General features: G+C 43.6%; 2 protein-coding genes across 2 annotated transcripts; one reads left to right on the top strand and one right to left on the bottom strand.

The window, feature by feature from the left end:
* The first annotated feature begins 1,459 nt into the window (after nucleotides 1-1,459).
* Nucleotides 1,460-7,022, top strand: LOC121614412 (BTB/POZ domain-containing protein 2). Its single transcript, XM_041948255.1, has 9 exons — nucleotides 1,460-2,016; nucleotides 2,135-2,254; nucleotides 2,431-2,587; nucleotides 3,386-3,491; nucleotides 3,592-3,789; nucleotides 3,987-4,179; nucleotides 5,298-5,385; nucleotides 5,488-5,634; nucleotides 5,944-7,022. Exons 1-9 carry the CDS (start codon nucleotides 1,460-1,462, stop codon nucleotides 6,103-6,105), a joined length of 1,728 nt encoding a protein of 575 aa, XP_041804189.1. The 3' UTR covers nucleotides 6,106-7,022.
* Nucleotides 7,023-8,185: 1,163 nt separating this feature from the next.
* LOC121614562 (elongation factor 2) lies at nucleotides 8,186-16,812 on the bottom strand. The gene is made up of 14 exons (XM_041948499.1): nucleotides 16,682-16,812; nucleotides 15,127-15,341; nucleotides 13,259-13,440; nucleotides 12,962-13,173; nucleotides 12,664-12,839; nucleotides 12,203-12,308; nucleotides 11,545-11,797; nucleotides 11,216-11,411; nucleotides 10,950-11,073; nucleotides 10,551-10,793; nucleotides 10,029-10,382; nucleotides 9,701-9,883; nucleotides 9,319-9,451; nucleotides 8,186-8,847 (listed from the first exon to the last, which is right to left on the bottom strand). The coding sequence occupies exons 1-14, from the start codon at nucleotides 16,682-16,684 to the stop codon at nucleotides 8,654-8,656; spliced, it is 2,574 nt and encodes an 857-aa protein (XP_041804433.1). The 5' UTR covers nucleotides 16,685-16,812; the 3' UTR covers nucleotides 8,186-8,653.
* Nucleotides 16,813-21,542: the final 4,730 nt, after the last annotated feature.

The following is a 21,542-nucleotide window of genomic DNA, read 5'->3' as shown; positions in this document are numbered from 1 at the left end:
CCTCGCCCCCCTCTTCTTCCTCCTCTGCATTGCCTCAGCTCTCCTCCGCTGCTCCTCCTGCGCGCACAGCCATCTTGTTTCAGCAGCAGCACTATCCGCGCGAGGACAGCTCCCCCGCGCCGCGCCGCGCCGCTCTGACGTCACGGTTGATGAGTAGCAGGCATAGAGAGAGAGAGAGAGAGGGGCTCGCGGGCTCGCGGTGGGGTGAGCGCAGGAGACAGAAATGGGATGGGGCTGAATTAATGCCGCGCTGGCCGCTGTGTTGCACTCAGTGATGACGGCGAGGAATTTCATTCATTGTTTTCCAAAAAATAAATACTAAATGCTCTTTCAAAGCTTTACATGAGCAGGGATAACATTATGGTGGAATACTGAATCCTTTATATATGTATGGTTGACATGGAGGTAATTCAGTTTAATTCTACTGGAATTAGCCATGTGAATCAGCTATGCTTCAATTGGAGACTGCAAACTCCCCCCATCTCCCAATAATCAGCAAATTATCAGAAAAAACATGACATGATCTCATTGTTCTTGGTGCCAGCTAAAGCAATGATGATGAAACAAAATAGAACAGGCGGCATTCAATTATGCAAAAAAGGACCCATTTGATACTGGTGCACATGCTTTGTATTGTCTATTGGTTTTACAGTTAAGAGTTTTGTGTGGTGATTGGACTGAACCCATAAAGAGGTTTATCTCATAATAAAAATACCTTGTTTCCTTTAATCTCTACCTTGCAGAGAATAACTGTAATCATTTAAAGCCAGTTTTGTGGAGTTAAATATGATATGTCAGTAACAAAATATTTTCCATTTCTTATCAGATTTTCCTCCAAATAGATACTTCTCATGGGAAGGATGAGGAAAATTTTATGCTGGAATTTAATAACACCAGTAAAGAGTACTTTCATTTGGGAATCATTTACAGTCAGAAATGATGATGACTGTACTACTGGATAGTTATTTGTGCACAGAAGTTTACACTGTCCCATAATAGCAAGAAGATCCTGGGCTCCAATGTAGCCTGGGCAGTTGTACACACTGATTGTTGACATTAAAGATGAAAGCTATGTGACAGAGGTCTGTATGATTAGGCCAGTACTTTTTAACTTTTGTGATTTATTTTTTTTTACACATTGTATGAACATTGTTGAACGAAGCCTAAGAACAAGAATTAAATTGCCACTGACCATGACCACTTTTAAACGTCAATGGACATATTTAAAATAAAGAATACCAAAGGAACTAATTAGCTATTATCCTAAAAAATGACATTGTAGTTCTAATCAATCATAAACAGTCGTCCAGCAGAGTGTTTGCTATAGACTAAATAAAGAGAGACTGTGAGAGGAAAATGGACCTGTGCAGATGGAGAGCACCTTGTAGTACCAATTATCAACGCCAGATGGCAGATTTATACAGCTATGACTCTGAAACTACTCCAAATACCCAACGCGATGAAGTGTGTTGTTTACGCCTACACTAGGTTCAAGATGGCTGCTGGAGACAACAGCGGCAGGCCTCCTTGCCTTAATTTCTCCGGCCCCGGTCCTTTGGGAAACAGCCAGCCCAGCAACAGCGTTTTCTCCATGCCAGCATCCAACGGCGGAGCGGTCGGTGCGGCCGGGGGAGCCCAGGGAGCAGCGAGGCGTCCCAACCCGCAGCTGGGGCCTGGCGGAGGAGAGAGCAACGGTGTTTCGACCGGAGCTCAACCGACTGCGCAGAACTCCCTGCAGCAGTCCGCTGCGGCAGGTGCTGCGGCAGCCGGAGCCATGGCTACCCCGGCGTCCAACATGGCAACCACCGCAGCGTCAAACGCGTCCCAGGCGGCAGCACCGACTGCCACTCCCGCAGCTGCGTCCGTGCTGGTGTACCGAGAGCCAGTGTACAACTGGCAGGCAACGAAGAGCACCGTGAAGGAGAGGTTTGCTTTCCTCTTCAACAACGAAGTGCTCAGTGACGTTCATTTTTTAGTGGGCAAAGGAATCGGGGTTCAGAGGATACCTGCACACAGGTAAGCTAAGAGGATTAACTACAACACGAGCATTCAAAACATTAGCTTACTGGCTCTGCAAAGCAAAGCCTTAACCTCTCCGCTGTTCTTTCTCGCTGCTCACTGTTGGCATGGTCAGGTTTGTTCTGGCTGTGGGGAGCGCAGTGTTTGATGCCATGTTCAACGGTGGGATGGCGACGACCTCAACGGAGATCGAGCTTCCTGATGTGGAACCAGCTGCTTTTCTGGCCCTGTTAAAGTAAGGAGCGTGTGTGAGAGGCTGGGAAGGAGCAGGTCATTTAAACTGTTGATTTGCATGTCCTGAAAGTGAGCGTGTTTATTTTATTTTATTTCATTTGTAATATCAATGCAACATAAAATGTCATATTAATGGTATTGGCATGAGATGATGCATAACTTGTGGACCTCCTGCAGGTTTCTCTACTCTGACGAGGTCCAGATCGGGCCTGAGACGGTGATGACCACACTATACACAGCAAAGAAGTATGCAGTGCCGGCACTGGAGGCTCACTGTGTGGAGTTCCTCAAGAAGAACCTGAGAGCAGACAATGCTTTCATGCTGCTCACACAGGTCTGCTAACCCCAACTATGAATGTTGACCAGTTCTTGTTTGCAATTCAATGTGTAGGACTGATTGTCTCGGAATATGCATCTGTGCATCATCTAAATATGCATGTAGTAATGTGCATAATTGTGTGCAAAAGCTGCCAGTGTGATGTGCATCGGAGCTCTAAACCCACATACAGAGTTGGGTAACATTTTTTATATTTTGATGCTGGTGCTGATATTATAGCAGTTTGAGTACCATTACCATAGTGTTGGAACAGTCTGAGATTTTTACAGTACAATAACTGTCTGAGAAAATATCACAGTAAACGGTTTTACACAATTAATGTCAATATTGTTATCATCATTTACAATGACCCTTAAAGAAATGAAACCAGAAGGGTTTGTTTTTTTTGTAACTATAAATAACTTCAAACAATGCTATGTCCTGACAAACATGAAGTTTTATATACACTTGAAATGTTTTTAGTAACACTAGTATTAGTGTATTATTTATATAGAATTCAGTACCACAGATACGTAAATATACATGGTGTGATAGCTGTCACACCGGTACACCGCTGCCACCATAGACTGTATGAATAGTGGACGGAGCTTCCGGATCTGAAATGTGAAGCCAATGCAGAAGAATTTGACTTGGAGCGCTCTTACCATCCATAGATCTATGCATAGATGTAATCGTGCATATCTGCAATAGACAACTTATTGAATTGTCATTCTTTTAAGAGCAGTCATCAAGTGAGTGTCTAACTAGGCCGTGAAGCGAAGCGCGTTCTTTAAACTGTGGCACTCTTCCTTTCAGGCACGGTTGTTTGATGAGCCTCAGCTTGCCAGCCTCTGTCTAGAAAACATTGACAAGAACACCGGAGACGCTCTTGCCGCTGAGGGTTTTACAGACATAGATTTGGGTAACGTCGCCTTGTGAATGTTGTCATAATTGCCACATGTTGTATTTATTATGAATAACGGCCTAACTGACCATTGATTTTCCACCTCTCCCTCCCTTAGATACATTGGTGGCAGTGTTGGAGAGGGATACCCTGGGGGTGAGGGAGGTGCGCTTGTTTGGTGCTGCGGTGCGTTGGGCAGAGGCGGAGGCTCATAGGCAGCAGCTGCAGCCCACGCCTGAGAACAAGCGCAAAGTCCTGGGAAAAGCTCTCACACTCATCCGCTTCCCTCTCATGACCATTGAAGAGTTTGCTGCAGGTGAACAGAAACACAGTAAAACCAACACTGCACCTTTACTGTGTTTTCCTGCTCTCGCTCTATGTCGATTCTTCTCTCTCCCAAAACACACACACACACACACACACACACACACACACACCCCGACACATCCTGACACACACATGCTGTGCTTCAGGCCCTGATCCTTGTCCTTGGGCCTCTCATTGTCCCTTCAGGTCCAGCCCAGTCAAGTATTCTCACTGACAGAGAGGTGGTGAGTCTCTTCCTGCACTTCACAGTAAACCCAAAACCTCGTGTAGACTTCATCGACCGGCCACGTTGCTGCCTCCGCGGGAAGGAGTGCAGCATCACCCGTTTTGGACAGGTGGAGAGCCGCTGGGGTTACAGCGGGACGAGTGACCGCATACGGTGAGTGAGGAGCAGCACATTTCAATTTTTTACAGCCATGCTCTTTATTAAAAAATTGGTTTTAGTCAACTAAGAAAATGACAGTATAGTCAGTAAAGCGTAGAACAGAAACAAAAATGCTTCACCCACACTTAAACTGAGAGATTAATGACAAATTTTCATAGACAATAAAACATACAATGTGACCATACCTCTACTTTGCTGTTTGATGATAATAATAATAATATACTTAATTTTTATAGCACCTTTCATACAGGAACTGCAGCTCCAAGTGCTTTACAGGAAAGCAATCACATGAACCAAGTGAGCACTTTACATGAAAAAGACAGAATGGACATAAAATCAGATAAAAGTGAATGTAAAATGAGATGGAGAATAAAACCCACTTGATAATGATAATCAGTATTAAAATAGAAATAAAGACAATACATAAAAATACAGGATAAGATAATAAAATATAGGTAAAAATAGTGTTTTTGAAGATAAATAATATAAAGCCAGGGACTTTATTAACAGGAACACAAATATTAAGAGACCTGAAACAACACCTGACACCTGCTTTCATCACAGGACAGAATTCTGTCCACACAACCTTTGTTTTACTGAACGTCTCAGTAGACACAGGCATGCAAAAATGATAGTAAGCACTCAAACAAGCATGCTGGGCCAGTAGGTGGTGATAAAGTCTACATCAGCAATACCTCAAACACCAGAGAAGCAACGATGGGCATGCACAAATTGAGGTGATGACGATCATTTCCCAAACACACACGGATACACAGAAACTGCAGTTTTGAAAAATCTACGCTTTAGAACGTATTTAAAAAAATCTCTCTTTTAGTGGCCCAAAATGCAGTTTGTTGTTTCATTAGAGGCTCAAACACAGATGACATTGTTTGCTTTGCAAAATATCCATATACGTGTGGCAGTTGAACCATCGTCAAAGTTATTAATTACACCTGTGCTTTTCCTGTTATGACAATTAAAGATGTCTGCTGTGAAAAAGGGGTCTGGTTTGTGACTAGAAAGCTACTAAGGAGGATAAAATTAAACAACAACACACAGCTCCACGCAGTTACCTACCCTCTCATTCTTAATATATTCATTTTTCTTCTCAGGTTCTCGGTAAACAGAAGGATATTTGTGGTTGGGTTCGGTCTCTACGGTTCTATACACGGACCCACAGACTACCAAGTTAACATACAGGTGTGCACCCAAACCCTTCATAAATGTTGTGTCTGATGTGTTGAATGCATGTTGTGTGACATACTTTATCTGTTTGTGTCTTCTCTCTCCCTCTCAATGCAGATCATTCACACAGACAGCAACACGGTGCTGGGCCAGAATGATACAGGCTTCAGCTGTGATGGGTCAGCCAACACCTTCAGAGTCATGTTTAAAGAACCAGTGGAGATACTACCCAACGTCAACTACACTGCCTGTGCTACACTGAAGGTCTGTGACGTGTTTGTCATGAACCCAGATACACATGCAGCACTACGCTGTTTAGTAGTTCATTCAAGTCCAAGAACAGTTGTGTATATTTTCAAGGGCTGTGGTTATTCTAATTATTGATAAATCTTCAGATTAATCTCTCAATTCAATGTATGGTATATTAAATGTAAAACAAATTGCTTTATTGTCTGACCAACAGCCCAACAATCAAAATCTATTTAATTTACTCTCTCAGAAGACAAATAATAGCTTATCTGTCACCATGCAGTGTATCCAGCAGTATATTCACCCTCTCTGTCTGCCTTGCAGGGTCCAGACTCTCATTATGGTACTAAAGGAATGCGAAAGGTAACACACGAGTCATCATCCACCGGCACAAAAACGTGTTTCACCTTCTGCTACGCTGCGGGCAACAACAACGGCACTTCTGTAGAGGACGGACAGATTCCTGAGGTCATCTTCTACACATAGTCACCTCTGGCGTAGCAACGATCTTCCATCAAATGTGACGACCTGACACCAGCGCGGGGCCACGCCTCAGCAGCCGTACTGGGGACTAATCTCCAGACATCATACTGTTCCCTCCATGTAGTGCACTACTGTTGACCACAGGGGAGGCCAGATAGCTGTAAAGCGGTGTAGGTCACTACATGGGGCGTAGCTTGTCATTTGAGATGCTGTCTCTCTCTTTTTCAGTGGGTTCCTTTATCCCCTTGTGTTGTAATGATGCCAGCCTCTGAAACAGACATGACTGTAACCATCTCCACGAGGGAAGAGGAGAGAGGGAGGGAGGAGGCTCTCAGATTATTTACAGTATTGATGACTGCTGTGGATTGACGGCGTAAGGCTTGACACTGAATTCTACTTAAGCTGTACAATTCCCCTTCCTCTACTCCGCAGCATTAGTGCAAAGGAGAGTCGCAACTGTATGAATGTACAGTTTGTCAGATTTGCCAAGTTCTTTATCACAGTTCAGTACAGACCAGCATTTCACTCAGTTCCACATCAGTTGTAACTTCCATAGACTCCTAGATCCCATAGGCTTTATGAACTCTTGGCGAATTTGAACCAAACGTCATATTAATCTTAACAACATAATTAGGTGAGCAATTTTTGGGTTTCTACTTACAGTACAATCTGTGATATCTTGTGTCCTTGCTTGGTAGTTGCCTATACCCAAGATACCTTGCACTTCTCGGCCTTGCATTATGTTAATTTGATTGTTCTATGGATGCACACTAACTCTTCAGATATGTTTCTTTTTGGCTTTGTTTTAAAAAGTGTGGGCGGAGAGCTTTCTCTCTTGGTGCAGAAGTGAAAGGGTTGTATATTAAAGTGGCATTTATTAACAGTATATATGTAACTTGAAATAACTATTAATTAAAGAGTGAGGAAAATGTATTATGGTTTTTGTTTCTTTGGAAAGAGTCCATCCCGGGAGTATCAGTTATTGTCCATTAAATGTAAGGCTAGGCTTAACCCAGCAGCCAGTTAGCTTACCTTAGCACACAGACTGGAAACATAGAGACAGCTGGTTCTTTCCAATGGTAAAATCTGCCTACCAGCAATGCTCATTAATTAACAGCAGTTATGTTACAGACTCTTTATTTATTGTCCGTTATTTATTTTAAGGACAATCTTGAGAACAAAATGCCATTGGGGAGTTCACAGTAAATTTAGCAAGAATAATAATTAAGTAGGTAATAAAACTTACTACAAGAGAAACGATTTTTATAATGTTGGACAGAGGCCGACTAACACTAGCTGTTAATTAATTTATTCAACCTTTATTTTTATTTGTAAATGCACTGAGGTAGAGACCTCATTTCAATATGTCAGAGAAAAAAAAACACATACAGAAGATCCTAGATGCCAAGAAACTCAAACAGGAAGCTTCGATGAAACTGGTGATAAAAAGTAAATGTAGTAAAATGCCAAATCAATTAAATAACAAAACATTAGGAATAAATAAAGCAATTAAAATAAAAAGCAGATGGATCAACTAGAACAAGAATGGCTGGAAATTAAAAAAATATATAATTACGAAATGAAATAATACTTTTTATTATGCATTAAGATGCTGTATATGTTATTAGAGGTCACAGTTCAGCAAAAGCAGCCACCTGTCATGTTTTGTACCTGTCACCTGGCCTGTATGATGATGGCCACATTAAAATATAGCAAAGAAGTAATGTAAGAGGGTAAAAAAGGGTGTTATAAATACAAACTCAGTGTTTATCTCACATCACAGAGACAGAGGGCCACCCAACCTTGGCATACAGCTTACATTATGAGTATTATAATCATCACCAGTAATAAATCCTTAATGAATTAACACATAATAGTTCCCCTTTTACCGTCATTGTGCTAAGCTAAGCTAACCAACTGCTTACTGGAGCATTAGGCTGTAGCATTCGCCATACAGGTCAGAGTGCTATTGATCTCATCGAGCTCACTGACACAAAGCCAATAATTGTATGTCCCAAAGTGTTGAACTCTTCACTGAAGCCGACGCGTGAAATAACATAAACTCAGGAGTCACATTTTCATCATGAGTTGAATGTTTTTATTAATTACATCCACTGAACAAAGGTCCAATTCAGAGAGTTTGACTTCTGTAACACTTTATTGTGGTTTTCATGGTTTTATCTGGCCATGATCCATTTAAATACGCATTATTGCAGCAGTATCACAGTGCACTGTACAGGCCCAACCTGGCTGATGAAAGGGAGGGGAAGGGGATGGTGTGGAGGAAAAGAAGAAACAAGAGATACAACTGCTTTGATCCAATTGTTCCCCAAAACCCTCGCCCTAGGCACTTGGTGTACTGTAGCTGTGAAATGGAGAAAAAGCATTGTTGCTTCCACTAGCCTACAACATAAGCTAAGCTTTGTTTCTGCTCCGGACTCAAAGTCAGAACAATTTGTGCAATGTATCTTTAAGCCTGTGCAAAGATTTTAAAGTGCCCACGGGTAGGGTTTAGAGATTGATTTGGTTTTTTATAATCCGGGGTCAGTGTTTACAGTTTGTCCAAGTAGTTGTCGAGGGAAGGAATGCCCTCTTTCAGACCTTTGCGTTTCCTGATCTCAGCGACAACCTGGAAGGGTCTGGAGGTGGGGTCGTTGGGGTCTCCCTGGAGAATCTGCCAGTGGTCAAACACGCACTGAGGAAAAGCCTGGCCTCCGGTGTTACTGCGCAGGTCAGCTGTGAATCCTGGAGGGAATTAAGAACAAGGAAATTCATTTCTAAACCACTCTGACCCTGATCCTGATGTTAATCCATAAACATTTTTTACTTTTTGGCATGAAGTAGTTTAGTGCCCTCTGTAAAATTCCCTTCAAACGTCCTCTAATTGTTTAACATCTCTTTAGAAATCTGTACAGCTGAGTTGTCGAGGAGCTTCACATAATTTTCAACACGTACTCATTCATGGATATGGATCTTCATGTACAGACACTTTGACGATCAAGTTTAATCTTTAGACCTTTCAGTAATCTTCACCCGAGGCTTTCGAATTATGCCGTTTTCCCATGTGAGTGCTCCTCCAAAACTACTAACCAAGACCAAATTCATAAATAAAGTGAACTTAAACATATTATTGCATTGAATAGCATTACATTTGTGTCAAACTATTGAAACTTGACACAATACATATAATACAATATTTATATCACACAAACCCACCAAAGGACTCATTGACAGGGAGGTAGGCTTTCACCACAAACATGGGCGTGCCCATGACTTGGGACTCCTCAAACACGTGACCTCGTTTCCTGTTGAGCACGCCATAGATCCCGCCGACCACCTGCTCCGGGCACTGCACGGACAAGAGGCACAGCACTGGTGTCAGAGAGCTGTCAAGCTTACATACTGACGGCGAGAAGTCGCACAGTCATAAAAAACAAATTAGGGAACTTCAAGTACTTTCTGTAAATCTGCAAAAGTTTTGTATATCTATGATACAACCATCAAATGATCTGCTTATTGTGATTAATTACAGAAACTCAACCAATTTCGGGTCCTTTGCAGTCGGACCATTTCACAAGTTCAATGCCTCCAGACTCACCTGTATCTCCACCAGGTACACGGGCTCCATGAGTCGTGGCTGAGCGGTGAGCTGGCAGGCGTACAGGACCCTGCGAGCTGTGGGAATAATCTGTCCTCCGCCGCGGTGGATGGCGTCCGCGTGCAGTGTCACATCATGAATGTCAAAGCGAATTGCGCGCATGTTCTCCTCACACAGGGCGCCCTGCAGGATGAAGACTGGAAGCTTACTCTCGGCAGTAATAATATCAATGGAAGAATATCAGGAATGCATATAAAACATCTGCACGCTGGTTACACAGAGCCACTAACGTAGAATGTACTTGTGGTCACAGTTAACTACTGCCCACCTCTTTAGTGGCCCACTGGAAACCGGCCACCACGCTGTCCTTGATCTCATTGAGGTACTGAACCCCCTTTGTCATGTCTATCAGCAGGTTGGCCCCGGTTCCATCAGGACCGAAACACCAGATCTTCCTGGCTTCTGTCGCCTCCCATTCATACTTGTCGGCGAGGTAACGTGCGCGAGCCTTGAGCTCCTGCCGAGCGGTGACATCCCCCTTCTCGATGTCTTCAGCCAGGCCGTCGGGGAAAGGACGGGACTTCATGAAGAGACGATTGTGCTTGTTGGGGGACTTGGACAGACACATCTGGTCTGATTCTTCCATCACTGTCTCTCTGTAAGACACGACTGGATCTGATTTCTGGGAAGAGATAAAGAACAAAGGCAAATAATAAAGGAAAAAGGAATAATTCAGGGTTCTGTAGCAAACGTCCAACATCAAGTGAAGCCTTTGGTCTCATGAATAGTAAATCCTCATTCCGCGAACCAGCATCTTATAGAAAAACATCCTCTGTTCTCCTCGTCTCACCTTCAGAGGAATGCAGGCGTGGTCCTCCTCCAGGTCCTTCAGACAGATTTCCAGGTGCAGCTCTCCCGCTCCGGCGATGATGTGTTCCCCGGACTCCTCGATGATGCACTGCACCATGGGGTCAGACTTGGCCAGGCGCTTCAGCCCCTCCACCAGCTTGGGCAGGTCAGCGGGGTTCTTGGCCTCCACGGCAACTCTGACCACAGGGCTCACACTGAACTTCATCACCCTCATGTTGTGGGACTGCGGACAGAGCCAGAGCCACCAAGCTAAAACACTTTTTGTGTTGTTGTAACAAAAAGAATTATGCCAACAGGAAGCAATAACTCTGTATAAAGAGCTCATCATCCACAGTGTGGTGCATTAGTACTTGAACTACAGAAAAAGGCAATACGCTACTTGTTCATAGGTGGTAATGGTCCCTGTCTTAACCAGGAACTGGTCTACTCCAACGAGACCCACGATGTTGCCACATGGGACATCTTCAATAGGCTCCACATACCTGCCCATCATCAGAATGGTCCTGGATAAAGGACACATGGTTAGAAAAACCCACAAATACATGAAAACCAAAGGGTGGAAAGAGGAGCGTGAATTTAGGACTTCTGTTCTTTGTTCTACTGTTGCAGGCCTTTGCATAGCGGTTTATGCATTAACTTGCTCACCTCTGGATGGGTTTGATGTAAAGGTCCTCCTTCTTGCCAGGGGTGAAGTTTGGCCCCATGATGCGCACCTTCAGGCCAGTGGACACACAGCCAGAGAACACACGACCGAAGGCGTAGAAACGACCCTTGTCGCTGGTTGGCACCATCTTAGAAATATACATCATCAGAGGAGCCTTTGGATCGCAGTTCTTAATGCCTGAGAGGACAGCAGAGACGGTAAGTCCAGAGCATAGGATGGGAAAAATAAAGCTCGTACATTAATTATCTTATGAAAGCACGCAGCACCAGAGAGGTGAAGGTGCGTGGTGCTGTGAAAGTGCTCCACTGACCCATGGCAGCCTCGTCGTCCCCCGGCCCTTCATAAAGCAGCTCACAGCGGTATTTCTGTGCAGTGACGGGGGAGGGCAGGTGGATGGTGATCATCTGGAGCAGGGCCTCTCCGGCAGGCAGCCAGCGACGCATCACCGCCTTCAGCAGGGGCTTCCCCTCTTTCTCCTTGTCCTCCGAGTCCAGTTTGACGTCCAGCTTCTCAATTAGTTTGGCCGTCTCATCCTTCTTGAAATTCATGATGGCATCAAACACCTTGGAGGACAGTGAGAGAGGGCAAAAAGAACTCAAACTTGAGCCCTTAAAGTCATCCTCAACCTTTTTAAGGCACCTATGTGTGTAGTTTTGTGAAAGCTTTCAAATTATTCTGATGTTTGCAGAGAAATGAGACAACACTGGCGAAAATGTGCAGTCTGTGTCTGGCTTTCAGCCCATTCATCTTACTGTCGTCCAGGTCTAATGCAACTGCTGTCTACCAAAACATGTTTTCTGATGCTACCACTAGGAGGTGCCAAGGTCAGAAATGTTCAAATCCTACATGTAGGCACTTTAAATACAGTTTTAACAAAACAGTGACATTTAATGGTGAGCAGAAAAATTAAGCACTGACTTAATTAACAAATAGATTGTAGATTTATGTCACTTCTGTTCTCCATTCACCTTAAAGATGGGGTCCAGAACGAGTTGGCAGAAGGTGCGGGGGAGCTTCTGGCCATCAGGACTGACGGCAGTCTTACTGAACTTGCCGGCATTTGGGTCAAAATATCTGTGCATATAAATTATCGCACATCATCAAATGATCGACATCTGCATAGCTCATAATCCTGTTTTAATTGTGCAATATATGCTATGATAAAAATCATGAAAACGTTTTGTGTGCGCAAGAAAAAATATAAAGAGCAACTTAACGCCAGCTGAAAATCTTTCGTGATGGTTTTGCTGCAGTGATGGGGAGGTGTGCGCTACGGCGTGGTCTGTGCATGGTGGCATCACTTTTGTGTGTGGTTACAGATAGCAGTGACGCTGGGTGCAGCCAGAGACGCAGCGTTGCAGCGTTGCGTTAAGTTGCTCTTTTACAGCATGTGAAGCATATCTGTGTCTGGATGTGACATCATGGTTACCTGTCTCCCCACAGCTTCTTCATCATGTCCTCCACTTTCTTACACCTCTCTGCTGCTCCCAACTGAGAATCTCCTTTCGTGAACTTAGCCACGTACATTTCAGCAAACTGCTTCAAGGTGAAAGCCCAGCCGTGAAGGCCGGAGCCAAACCCGACTGTACCAACAACCGGGTCAATCTGAGGGAGAAAAAAAACCCAGCATTCTATAAAATCGCAGCTTCAGTAGATGAAAAGCAGCATTTCCCAGCCATTTGTAGCAGTAGTCTTTGTGAGTGTGAGTTTTTGAGCCCCTGCCTCACCATGATGTTCCCCATGGGTCCCCCCTCATCCTCTCCATAGGTGGAGATGATGACGTTGACGTTCTCCACGATACGCTGAAAGGTCTGGTAGAGCTCATCTGTCTCCAGCTGCAGCTCAAGCAGGGCCCGGTCCATCTTGTTCATCATCAGAACCGGCTTGATGCGCTCAGCGATGGCCTGCCGCAGTACGGTCTCAGTCTGCACACACACACCTATGACAGGAAACAAACAGGTGAGCCCGGGAGAAAGAGACAGAGCACGTGTGTGTAGAAAGGCTGTCAGGCATCACGTAGCTACCTGAGACACAGTCCACCACCACCAGGGCTCCGTCAGTTACCCTGAGGGCAGCAGTGACCTCTGAGGAGAAGTCAACGTGACCCGGAGAATCAATCAGGTTGATGAGGAAGCCGTTTCCGTCTTTACTCTGCTTGATAAATGCCAGGTCGTTCTCTCCAAGCTCGTAGTACATAGAGATGGCCCTGAATGACAGAGAGGGAACAGGAAAAGGTGGGGACATGTTCGCCTTTCACAGCTAAACTGAAGAACGGATAAACAAATAAAGCTGAATTAAATCAACTGAACTTCTAAACTGACTCACAATCCTGGACTCTAATGATCCAGACGCTCCTTTTACTTAAACAGGGCAGACATGCTGAGTGGAGACCTTCCAGCTCTAATTCTACAAACTGGCTTGACTGGGATGATTTCACTACATATTTAGTGGTGTGAATCAGTGTCAGTGCTGGTGAATTCACTGGAACCAGACAGAAATATACCGAGCAGATTCGTGAAAACGCAGCGTCCCCATTACAAATCTCTGAACATGCTATTGAAACAAATGAATTGACGACTAAAAATGAGTCTGACTAGAAAGAGCAGAATTAAGTCCAGGGACAAAAACATGTCCTGCGTAAACAAATGTATTGCTGGGATGTTTTTTTTAATTAAATGAGAAGTATAATTCTATTAACAACCTGCAAGTAAAGCAAATACTGTGACTGTGTACTGGCATCTTCCCAGACTGTGTACTATGCACTGGCAGCTATTTGCAATTTGCAAACAGGAAAACAGCACAGCTTTTATATATTAGAAACAATGACTCAAATATAATACTGTCAGGCCAGATACTGTGGAACTGAGGTATTTCATACTGATTACTAAGCTGTGTTACAGTTCCCAAATACACCTGGACAAATTGCTCTTATTTTTGTTATGAAGTGTAAATCTTACCTGGAAACAAATTCTTACTGACACAAGAAATGTATCTCCATGTTAGACTTAGAGGGCCTGATGCTCTGAGATGATGTGGTTACAACCCTGATTCCAATAACACTGTGACGCTGTGTAAAACATAAATAACACAGAATGTGATAATCTGCTGATCCTTTTTCATATGTACTCAACTGACAGCTCAAAGACAATATGTTGAATGTTTCACTTCGTCATCCTCATTGATTTTTGTAAATATCTGCTTATTGAATCTGATGCAGCAACACCGTTCAAAGACGTTGGTTCAGGAGCAACAACAGACTGGGAAAGTTGTGAAACGCTCCAAAAACCCCCGTTTGGATCATTCCACAGGTAAAAAGGTTCATTGGTAACAGGTGATAGTATCATGATTGGGTATGAAAGGAGCATCCTGGAAAGGCTCCGTGGTTCACAAGCGAGGACGGAGCGAGGTTCACCACTTTGTGAACACATGATAGTACACGGACTCAGGAAGTTCAGCTGTTAGTAAATATACGTTTGCAAATGACTGCACTGTTTTATTTATATTTTACACAGCGTCCCAACTTTTTGCAAACAGGGTTGTAAAACAATTTTTTGATTATTTCCCTGTGCTGTTTCCTCTGAGCTCTTTGCACTTGTTCCATGTGAGCGGGGGCTCAGCTGGAAAAGTGTTTCCGTGCACCAGTCAGGATTTGAAAACATTTAGATCAAAACCTGATGACAGTTGTGAGATTTTCACCTTAGAGTTTTTGAGGGTTAAATTTTCATTGAAATAAAATAACACCCAATGTGTATGTGTGTGTCTTCCCCCTTAGTGTTTGCACATTTTGACAGGAATATTTTTTGAAATACAGAAATACTCATGTTTTCACAACCTTTAAAACTGCACAGAAAACACAGAGCTGTTTCTAAGCCCATGTCTCTGACCCACATACGTTGATTTGATGGTGATGCAGCGCTCCTGCTCGTCTTTGCGCGTGTCTGTGAAGCGGGTCTCTCCGGCGCGGGATGAGGCAATGATCCCCGCTTTGGACACCAGCGAGTCGGTCAGAGTGGACTTCCCATGATCCACATGGGCAATCACAGACATGTTCCTGATGTTGGACTTCTTGTCCATGATGGCCCGGATCTGATCCACAGTGAAGTTCACCTGGTGGTGGGGTTGAGTGCGGGGGGTTACATTCATCCATTTACAAACAGCAGAGGTTCATTTTATTCATCATACGCTTCTATTTATTGATGTCCACTACCAGATCTCCTTCCAAGTAGAGTTATAAAAAGAAAGGCATGTTGGAAACTGAATCCATCTGCACCGCTTGAAGACTTTACCTTCTGGTGTCTAACCGAGCAACACATCAGCAATTACTGAGTCACCACTCATGCTGCAGCTGAATGGGATGAGCTATGCCATTTCACAATGACAAGGGAGCGGAATGTCGTCATTTCATACCTAAATTCCCCTTAAACTTTTCATATTAAGGTGAAATGTACATGGAATGAGTGTAATACTGAATGTAATCTCACTCTAGCACCCAGTCTGCCCTTATTTCAGTATTTAAATTATGACCACTAAGTTTATGGAATATTTCAGGAGGCAATCCTCTAAAATCCCAAGTAAGATACAAATGACGCCTACAATTCAGTAATAAAAAGCTATTAATAAATATATATTTACATTTTTATATGATGGAGGCTGTTTCAGAGATGCTGGTCCCACAGTGTCCTTTGGATGCATAGCCATTTTAACTGTGGGCCTGTATGGGCCTCTGTAAAACAAGGATCCAGCACTATCTAACCCCATTACTTAGATTTTAAATGCATCCAGCCCATATGATGATTATAGAAATATCAAATATGGACTGTGCAGACATTCACTGTGACAATCAAAGCCTCTCAGTCATTTTAAGCCATTATGAATCACCTCCCATCATTGCAAGCATTAAAATCAAACGCACCGCAGCTCTATATGTCGTACAGCTGCAGGCCTGGATTTAATATTTTGTCGGCTGTCACATACAACAGTTTGATTATGACGCAGTCGCTTGTAATCTGATGTAACCGCTACAGATTAGTAATAACAGGATCAGCCACATCTGTGTCAGACGTGTCAGGACTTTTGTGTATGTGCAACACAGCACATTAGCGCGACATTTCTGCATGCGACAGCGGCAGCTTGATATTAAAGGCTTTGCTATGGACGTCACAGTGAGGCAGGGCCGCGCAGGAAAGGCCACAGCCCTGCAGCCCGATCGGCCGGCTGCTGCGCATGTTGTGACCGCTCACGCGCAGAGCCCTTACATGACCCCAGAACACCACCGAGCATCGGCATCCATCGCACACACACCTGACACCGCGACCCGGCGCACCGAATGTCTTCTACGGCTATACGTGGAGGAATGTGCGGTGGAGCGGCTGACAGCCCGCTTTTCACCTGCTGCGAATAGATGAAATATACAATCATCTGAGCATGGGAGGCTGGAGTAGACTCACCATTTTGTCTGCCGATCGTCGGTCTTGCTGTGTGACGGTTTATTGCTGTGAACGCTGCCTCTGAGGACAGGCAGTCCCGGCGGTGACAGGAGAGACGCTGCTGCTGCTGCTGCTGCTGCTGGAGTGTAGCGGTGCAGTACAGGAGCCGCCGCAGCAGGGGGCGCTGCTGCTCGGCGATGCAGTACAGGAGCCGCCGCAGCAGGGGGCGCTGCTGCCCGGCGGCGACGTGTCCGGTTTCCGTGATTGCGTGCCCTCTGCTGTCCTGCTGGATCAGGTCCCTGCCGCTACAGGTGCGGTCACCAGCTGCATGAGGCGGGGGCGCGAGCACACAGGCAATGGTGATGCATTTATTGTGAAACAGTTTATTGTCTGATTACAGTAAATGAGCCCTTGGCAATGATGCCAGGCTCCCTCAAACATTGTTCTTACAGATATGTATAAAAATGGTCTCCAAAGACAAATCACGTTAGTGGAAGAAAATATAACTAGAAGCTCAGACATAAATACTGCAGCAGCTGAAGTGTAGAAGTATAATAATAAATAAAATATGTCTCCACCAGTGGAGGACACGATTTGTTTTTCATCTGGACCTAACATCTACTGTTATAGACAAAAAGAATTGTGCACTTTTTAAACCAGGGTTGTTTTCTGTGCCGAACTCCTAAAAATCACTGAGGTGATTGTAAATTTTGCCTATATTTTCAATTTTCAGTGAAGCTCATCCGTGCAGAGAAAGAAAAGGAGGACAAGGAGGTTCACGTGGTCCACACTGGGTAGAAGAGAGGAAGAAATAGTTGTAGTGGTAAAAGATGTAATAAAAGTATTAGTGACAAGGTATTAAAAAGGTGCACCTCATTAAAGGGGTCCAAAATGGCAGGAAGTGTTTGTTGCATAAATAAGAGAGAGAGAAGAGAAGAGAAAGATGAGAAGAAAGAAGAAAGAGAAGAGAAGAAAAACTGACAGAAGAGGAGAGAAAAGAGGGGGACGAGAAGAAACTAAGGCAGAGAGAGGTTGTGAAAATAAGAGAAGATACGTGTTGGCATGAGGCGTTCCTGCTCATACAAAAAGTAAATAACTACTTTTTAAAATGTTCTTATCAGAGTGACACAGACGCTAAGTCACCTTTATTCTCTGCAGATTTTAACTGTTATTTCCAGTTTTTTAGAGAGAGAGTAAAAGAGAGGTGAACATATGGTTAAAGAAGAGGTATGAATAGAGAAGAAAGGGAGAGAAAATACACCTGAGAGAAGAGATGAGGAGACGAGGAGGGGTAATATGAAGTGTAAAACATTGTAAAAGGTAAATCAACTCATTATCAAATCATCTTAACGGCCATGTGTTTTTATGTTGGCTCATCGAAGCTGAGCAAGGGAACAAGGCAAACTTGGAGGCTGCCCGAAGTTGTGTCTTGGCAGAGCAGCTGGTAAGTGATCGAACGCATACCGCCCAGTCTCTTCAGCAGATGGGTGCATTTGTAGTGTGCCTACACTCGCCTGAGTCTCAGCTGTGTTCAGGCAAACATCACAGAGATATACAGAGGGATCCGTTCCATTATCCTCTGTGTAGTGGCTAGTTTAGCACACGTCAGACAGGTCAGACTCAGCTCAACTTTCATCACTGTATGCTGTAAATCCCACAACACTCTACACAGTATGAATCGAGGGCAAAGTGACATCTTCAGTGTTGGAGATATTCAAAGAGACTCATGAATTTTACACAAATATAGAAAATGTTTCTGTACTTTAAAGTTCCTTGGTTGGGAGAACTCTTAACTGTTGAAATCCAGGTGGTTTTAATGGTTTTTGGTTGTATTCGCTACTTCCCCGTGCTTTATAACACTGCATGGCTTATGAAAAAGGTCTTCGTTGGTCAGCGGCTGTGCTGTCTCAGGATGTTGTAGCAGGTCTCCTCCAGCTGAGGGCAGACCAGGACAAAACAATTCAGGGTGCTGGAGAGACTCCGGAACGGGACATTGTAATGAGGAGGGAGATCAGGAGAGTAAAAGAGGTGGTGCGGCCGCGCTTTTGTGGATGTGCTCATATGAACATGCACACGTATTTGTATGCAGAGGGTAATTTCATGTTTCCACTTACCCCAGTGGACTCAATTCAACATGCTCAGAGGAGAAACACTCTCCTCCACAGACAAATACATTCTTCATGGACGCACCACTGCAGGCACATAATGGGCCCCTGATAGAGCTCACGTGTACCTGACACAATAGTTTATTGTAGCGGAACAATGATTTATTTAATGGCATGACTTGATGCGAAATTCAGAAAAGGGGAGAAATTTAGAAAAAGCACGTCACGTAAAAATTGGATGACTTGGACGATGACGTTCAACTGAATGGATTTTTGACCAGACACTCATTTATTGATCGATGGAAATATTTTTAACCACGAAAAACCCATTTATTGCAACCTTCCATTAAGCATGTTTTTTGTCTCCAATTCTCAGCAGGAGCGCACAAACTAAATCAGAATTTAGACAAAAAATAAAAGGCTGTAAAAAAAAAAAAAAACTCTCTGCAACATTTATGACCACAAGGGCAGCACAATGTTAAAATTCATGGTGAGAGCCACAAACCAATAATTCTCATGGTCAGTTTCAGCTGATACTGGTGTTTTTCTTTGTGCTGCAGTAGCACCGTGTGAGTGGGGCTGACCTACTAAAACAGTGACGCTTGGTGCAAATGCAGTCTGATTCCAGTTGTTTGCTTTCACTCGACATGATGGCCGGTGATTCAGGTCAAAAATGCATTTCCTTTATTTTCTGTACAGCTGGTGTCTCCATGAAGTAGGTTGTCGACTGTCACGCTGCAGCTTTGAGTGAAAACAAGCTTTCGTAAACACCAAAAGAGGAGAAATCTGCTGCCTTCACTCATCACAGAAGGTTTTAGAAATGCATAGAAGTGGCTCCTACAGATCAAGAAGAAGCAAAGACTAAGTTAGAACTAAATGATGAAAATCAATCAAAGGATTGTTTTGCACATTTATGTTAATGTGATATGTTCCTCCATTGTACATTGGGTATAATTTAAATACTATTTTCCATACTGAAGACATATCTGTGAGCAATATGCACAAATTGCACCCCTTCTCTGCAGAACACCGACCTGAATTTAGACTTAAAGGAGTAACAGGATGACTATAGGCCGAGCTGTAAAAACCCTCAGCGACAAAATCCCAGTTATATCTTTACATTCTATACAAGTCCTGCAGTCAGGAAACCAATTATGTGAGTTTAAGGACAAACCTCTGGACAGGGAGGTCGTTATCTCATGTTTATAATGTTAAAGAATTATGGGGTATGAAAACAGGTGCTGAGCTGTTTTGCGTTGGTGTGTGTTAATCTTCATTTCCTGAGGGATTTACCGGCTAAGAGGAGCTCCAAACCCGAGCAACCAACTTCACTCCAAGCAGCACACATTTGCTTTCATTTTGTAATTTGTACTGGGAATTTCCACAGGCTTGCAGGCATTGAATCATTTTGTGCACATCAGAGTTATCACTGAGCTGCAGATAAGAGCCATCCAACATGCATGTCACGCCTGGTGGAGTGATAACACTGTATGCTCAGAGCACGCTCTCTCTCCCGCTCATCTGTCCTATGGATCTGAAAAACAGGGAGGTGTATCTGGGTTCACCTCAGTAGCTTTAACCTTTCTTTACCCACCAGGTCTCTTTTCACAGCTCAACCTCGTATTTTCAACAGGTGCCGTTTCAATTTCATACCTCCTCGTCAAGGAAATGAGATCACTTTTGCTGGACTCGAGTTCCACTCGTTCATACCGTAGATGTGCGGGTGTAATAAAGTCACTGATGGAAAATTCTTGACTGTGATTTCATGGCACATTTCATGTTATTGGGTGAATCACTTTCAGGGATGTTGAACATATACGTATATCATTTCCATTAATTTCAAACACACCCATGAGTGGATGTCATCTTGACCCTCACTTACATGCATCCAAATGGACATGATAATATGAAGTTACAGTATGATATCATATGCAATAACCCAGCTATCATCTGTACTACGCTGTAACCCGTTCTTGGTATACAGAGATGTGCTTAGAAATGTCCTGGTTAGATCATATCTGCATGGACTTTGAAACTCTCTTATGCGACGATAGAACAACAATAAAGATATCACTGCAATTAGGTTTATTACAGCACTGATAATACTGGGCTCTCTGCGACAGATAAGTGGATTTTAATGCAACAAATAAAAGGAAAGTGCTTAAAAGACTGGGACAGTGGTCAGACTGGGTTCATTGTGAAGCCTCACTGTGTGAATTATTTTTCAACTATAAAATATCAATGAACCCATCAGGCTTGGTCCTTCATGAGTCAGTGAAACCAAAACTCACACTGGCTCCACAAGAATTCATTTGAACAACCCTGAGCCTTTTCCTGACATAGTCTACACTTTTGTACTATGAGAGGGAACATCTTGAACTGTATTTTTATTCCATGAAAAGAGTCTGAAAAGCCCACATGAGCTGTAAAATTAATGTCTGTCTCCACAAAGTATTGAAATCAAACCCTTCAGAGCCGCCTCAGAGAGTTTTTATTTATTCACATTGTGTGCCATAACTCATGCATAATCAGAAAAGATGAGAAACTGGTGAGTCCCTCCCAACTTTATAGTATAGGAAGTAAGTCTAAGGTCCCAGCTGTGCGCCATATAAAGCCTCAGTCTGAATCTGATCTGGGACCTGTGTGTCAGGACAGACTTTTTTTCTTCCCACACATTCATGCCCCTCCTTGAAACCTTTGGAGGGTTTAATAACAACGTCCTAGAGAGAGGACACTGAAAAGAAAAAAAGAAAAAAGTTAACATGAGGGGTCTTGCG

The sequence above is a fragment of the Chelmon rostratus genome, chromosome 12, assembly GCF_017976325.1.
Source record: "Chelmon rostratus isolate fCheRos1 chromosome 12, fCheRos1.pri, whole genome shotgun sequence".
Taxonomy (NCBI): domain Eukaryota; kingdom Metazoa; phylum Chordata; class Actinopteri; order Chaetodontiformes; family Chaetodontidae; genus Chelmon; species Chelmon rostratus.
This window is presented reverse-complemented; position numbering and strand designations above follow the sequence as displayed.

Excerpts from the sequence above, each read along its gene's own strand:
- LOC121614412 (XM_041948255.1), top strand. The coding sequence starts at position 1,460 with ATGAAGTGTGTTGTTTACGCCTACACTAGGTTCAAGATGGCTGCTGGA. Across the intron at positions 4,180-5,297 it reads GGGACGAGTGACCGCATACG|GTTCTCGGTAAACAGAAGGA; the intron begins GTGAGTGAGGAG and ends TTTTCTTCTCAG. Across the intron at positions 5,386-5,487 it reads ACTACCAAGTTAACATACAG|ATCATTCACACAGACAGCAA; the intron begins GTGTGCACCCAA and ends CTCTCAATGCAG.
- LOC121614562 (XM_041948499.1), bottom strand. Across the intron at positions 11,798-12,202 it reads TTCTGGACCCCATCTTTAAG|GTGTTTGATGCCATCATGAA; the intron begins GTGAATGGAGAA and ends CTGTCCTCCAAG. Across the intron at positions 11,412-11,544 it reads GGACGACGAGGCTGCCATGG|GCATTAAGAACTGCGATCCA; the intron begins GTCAGTGGAGCA and ends CTGTCCTCTCAG.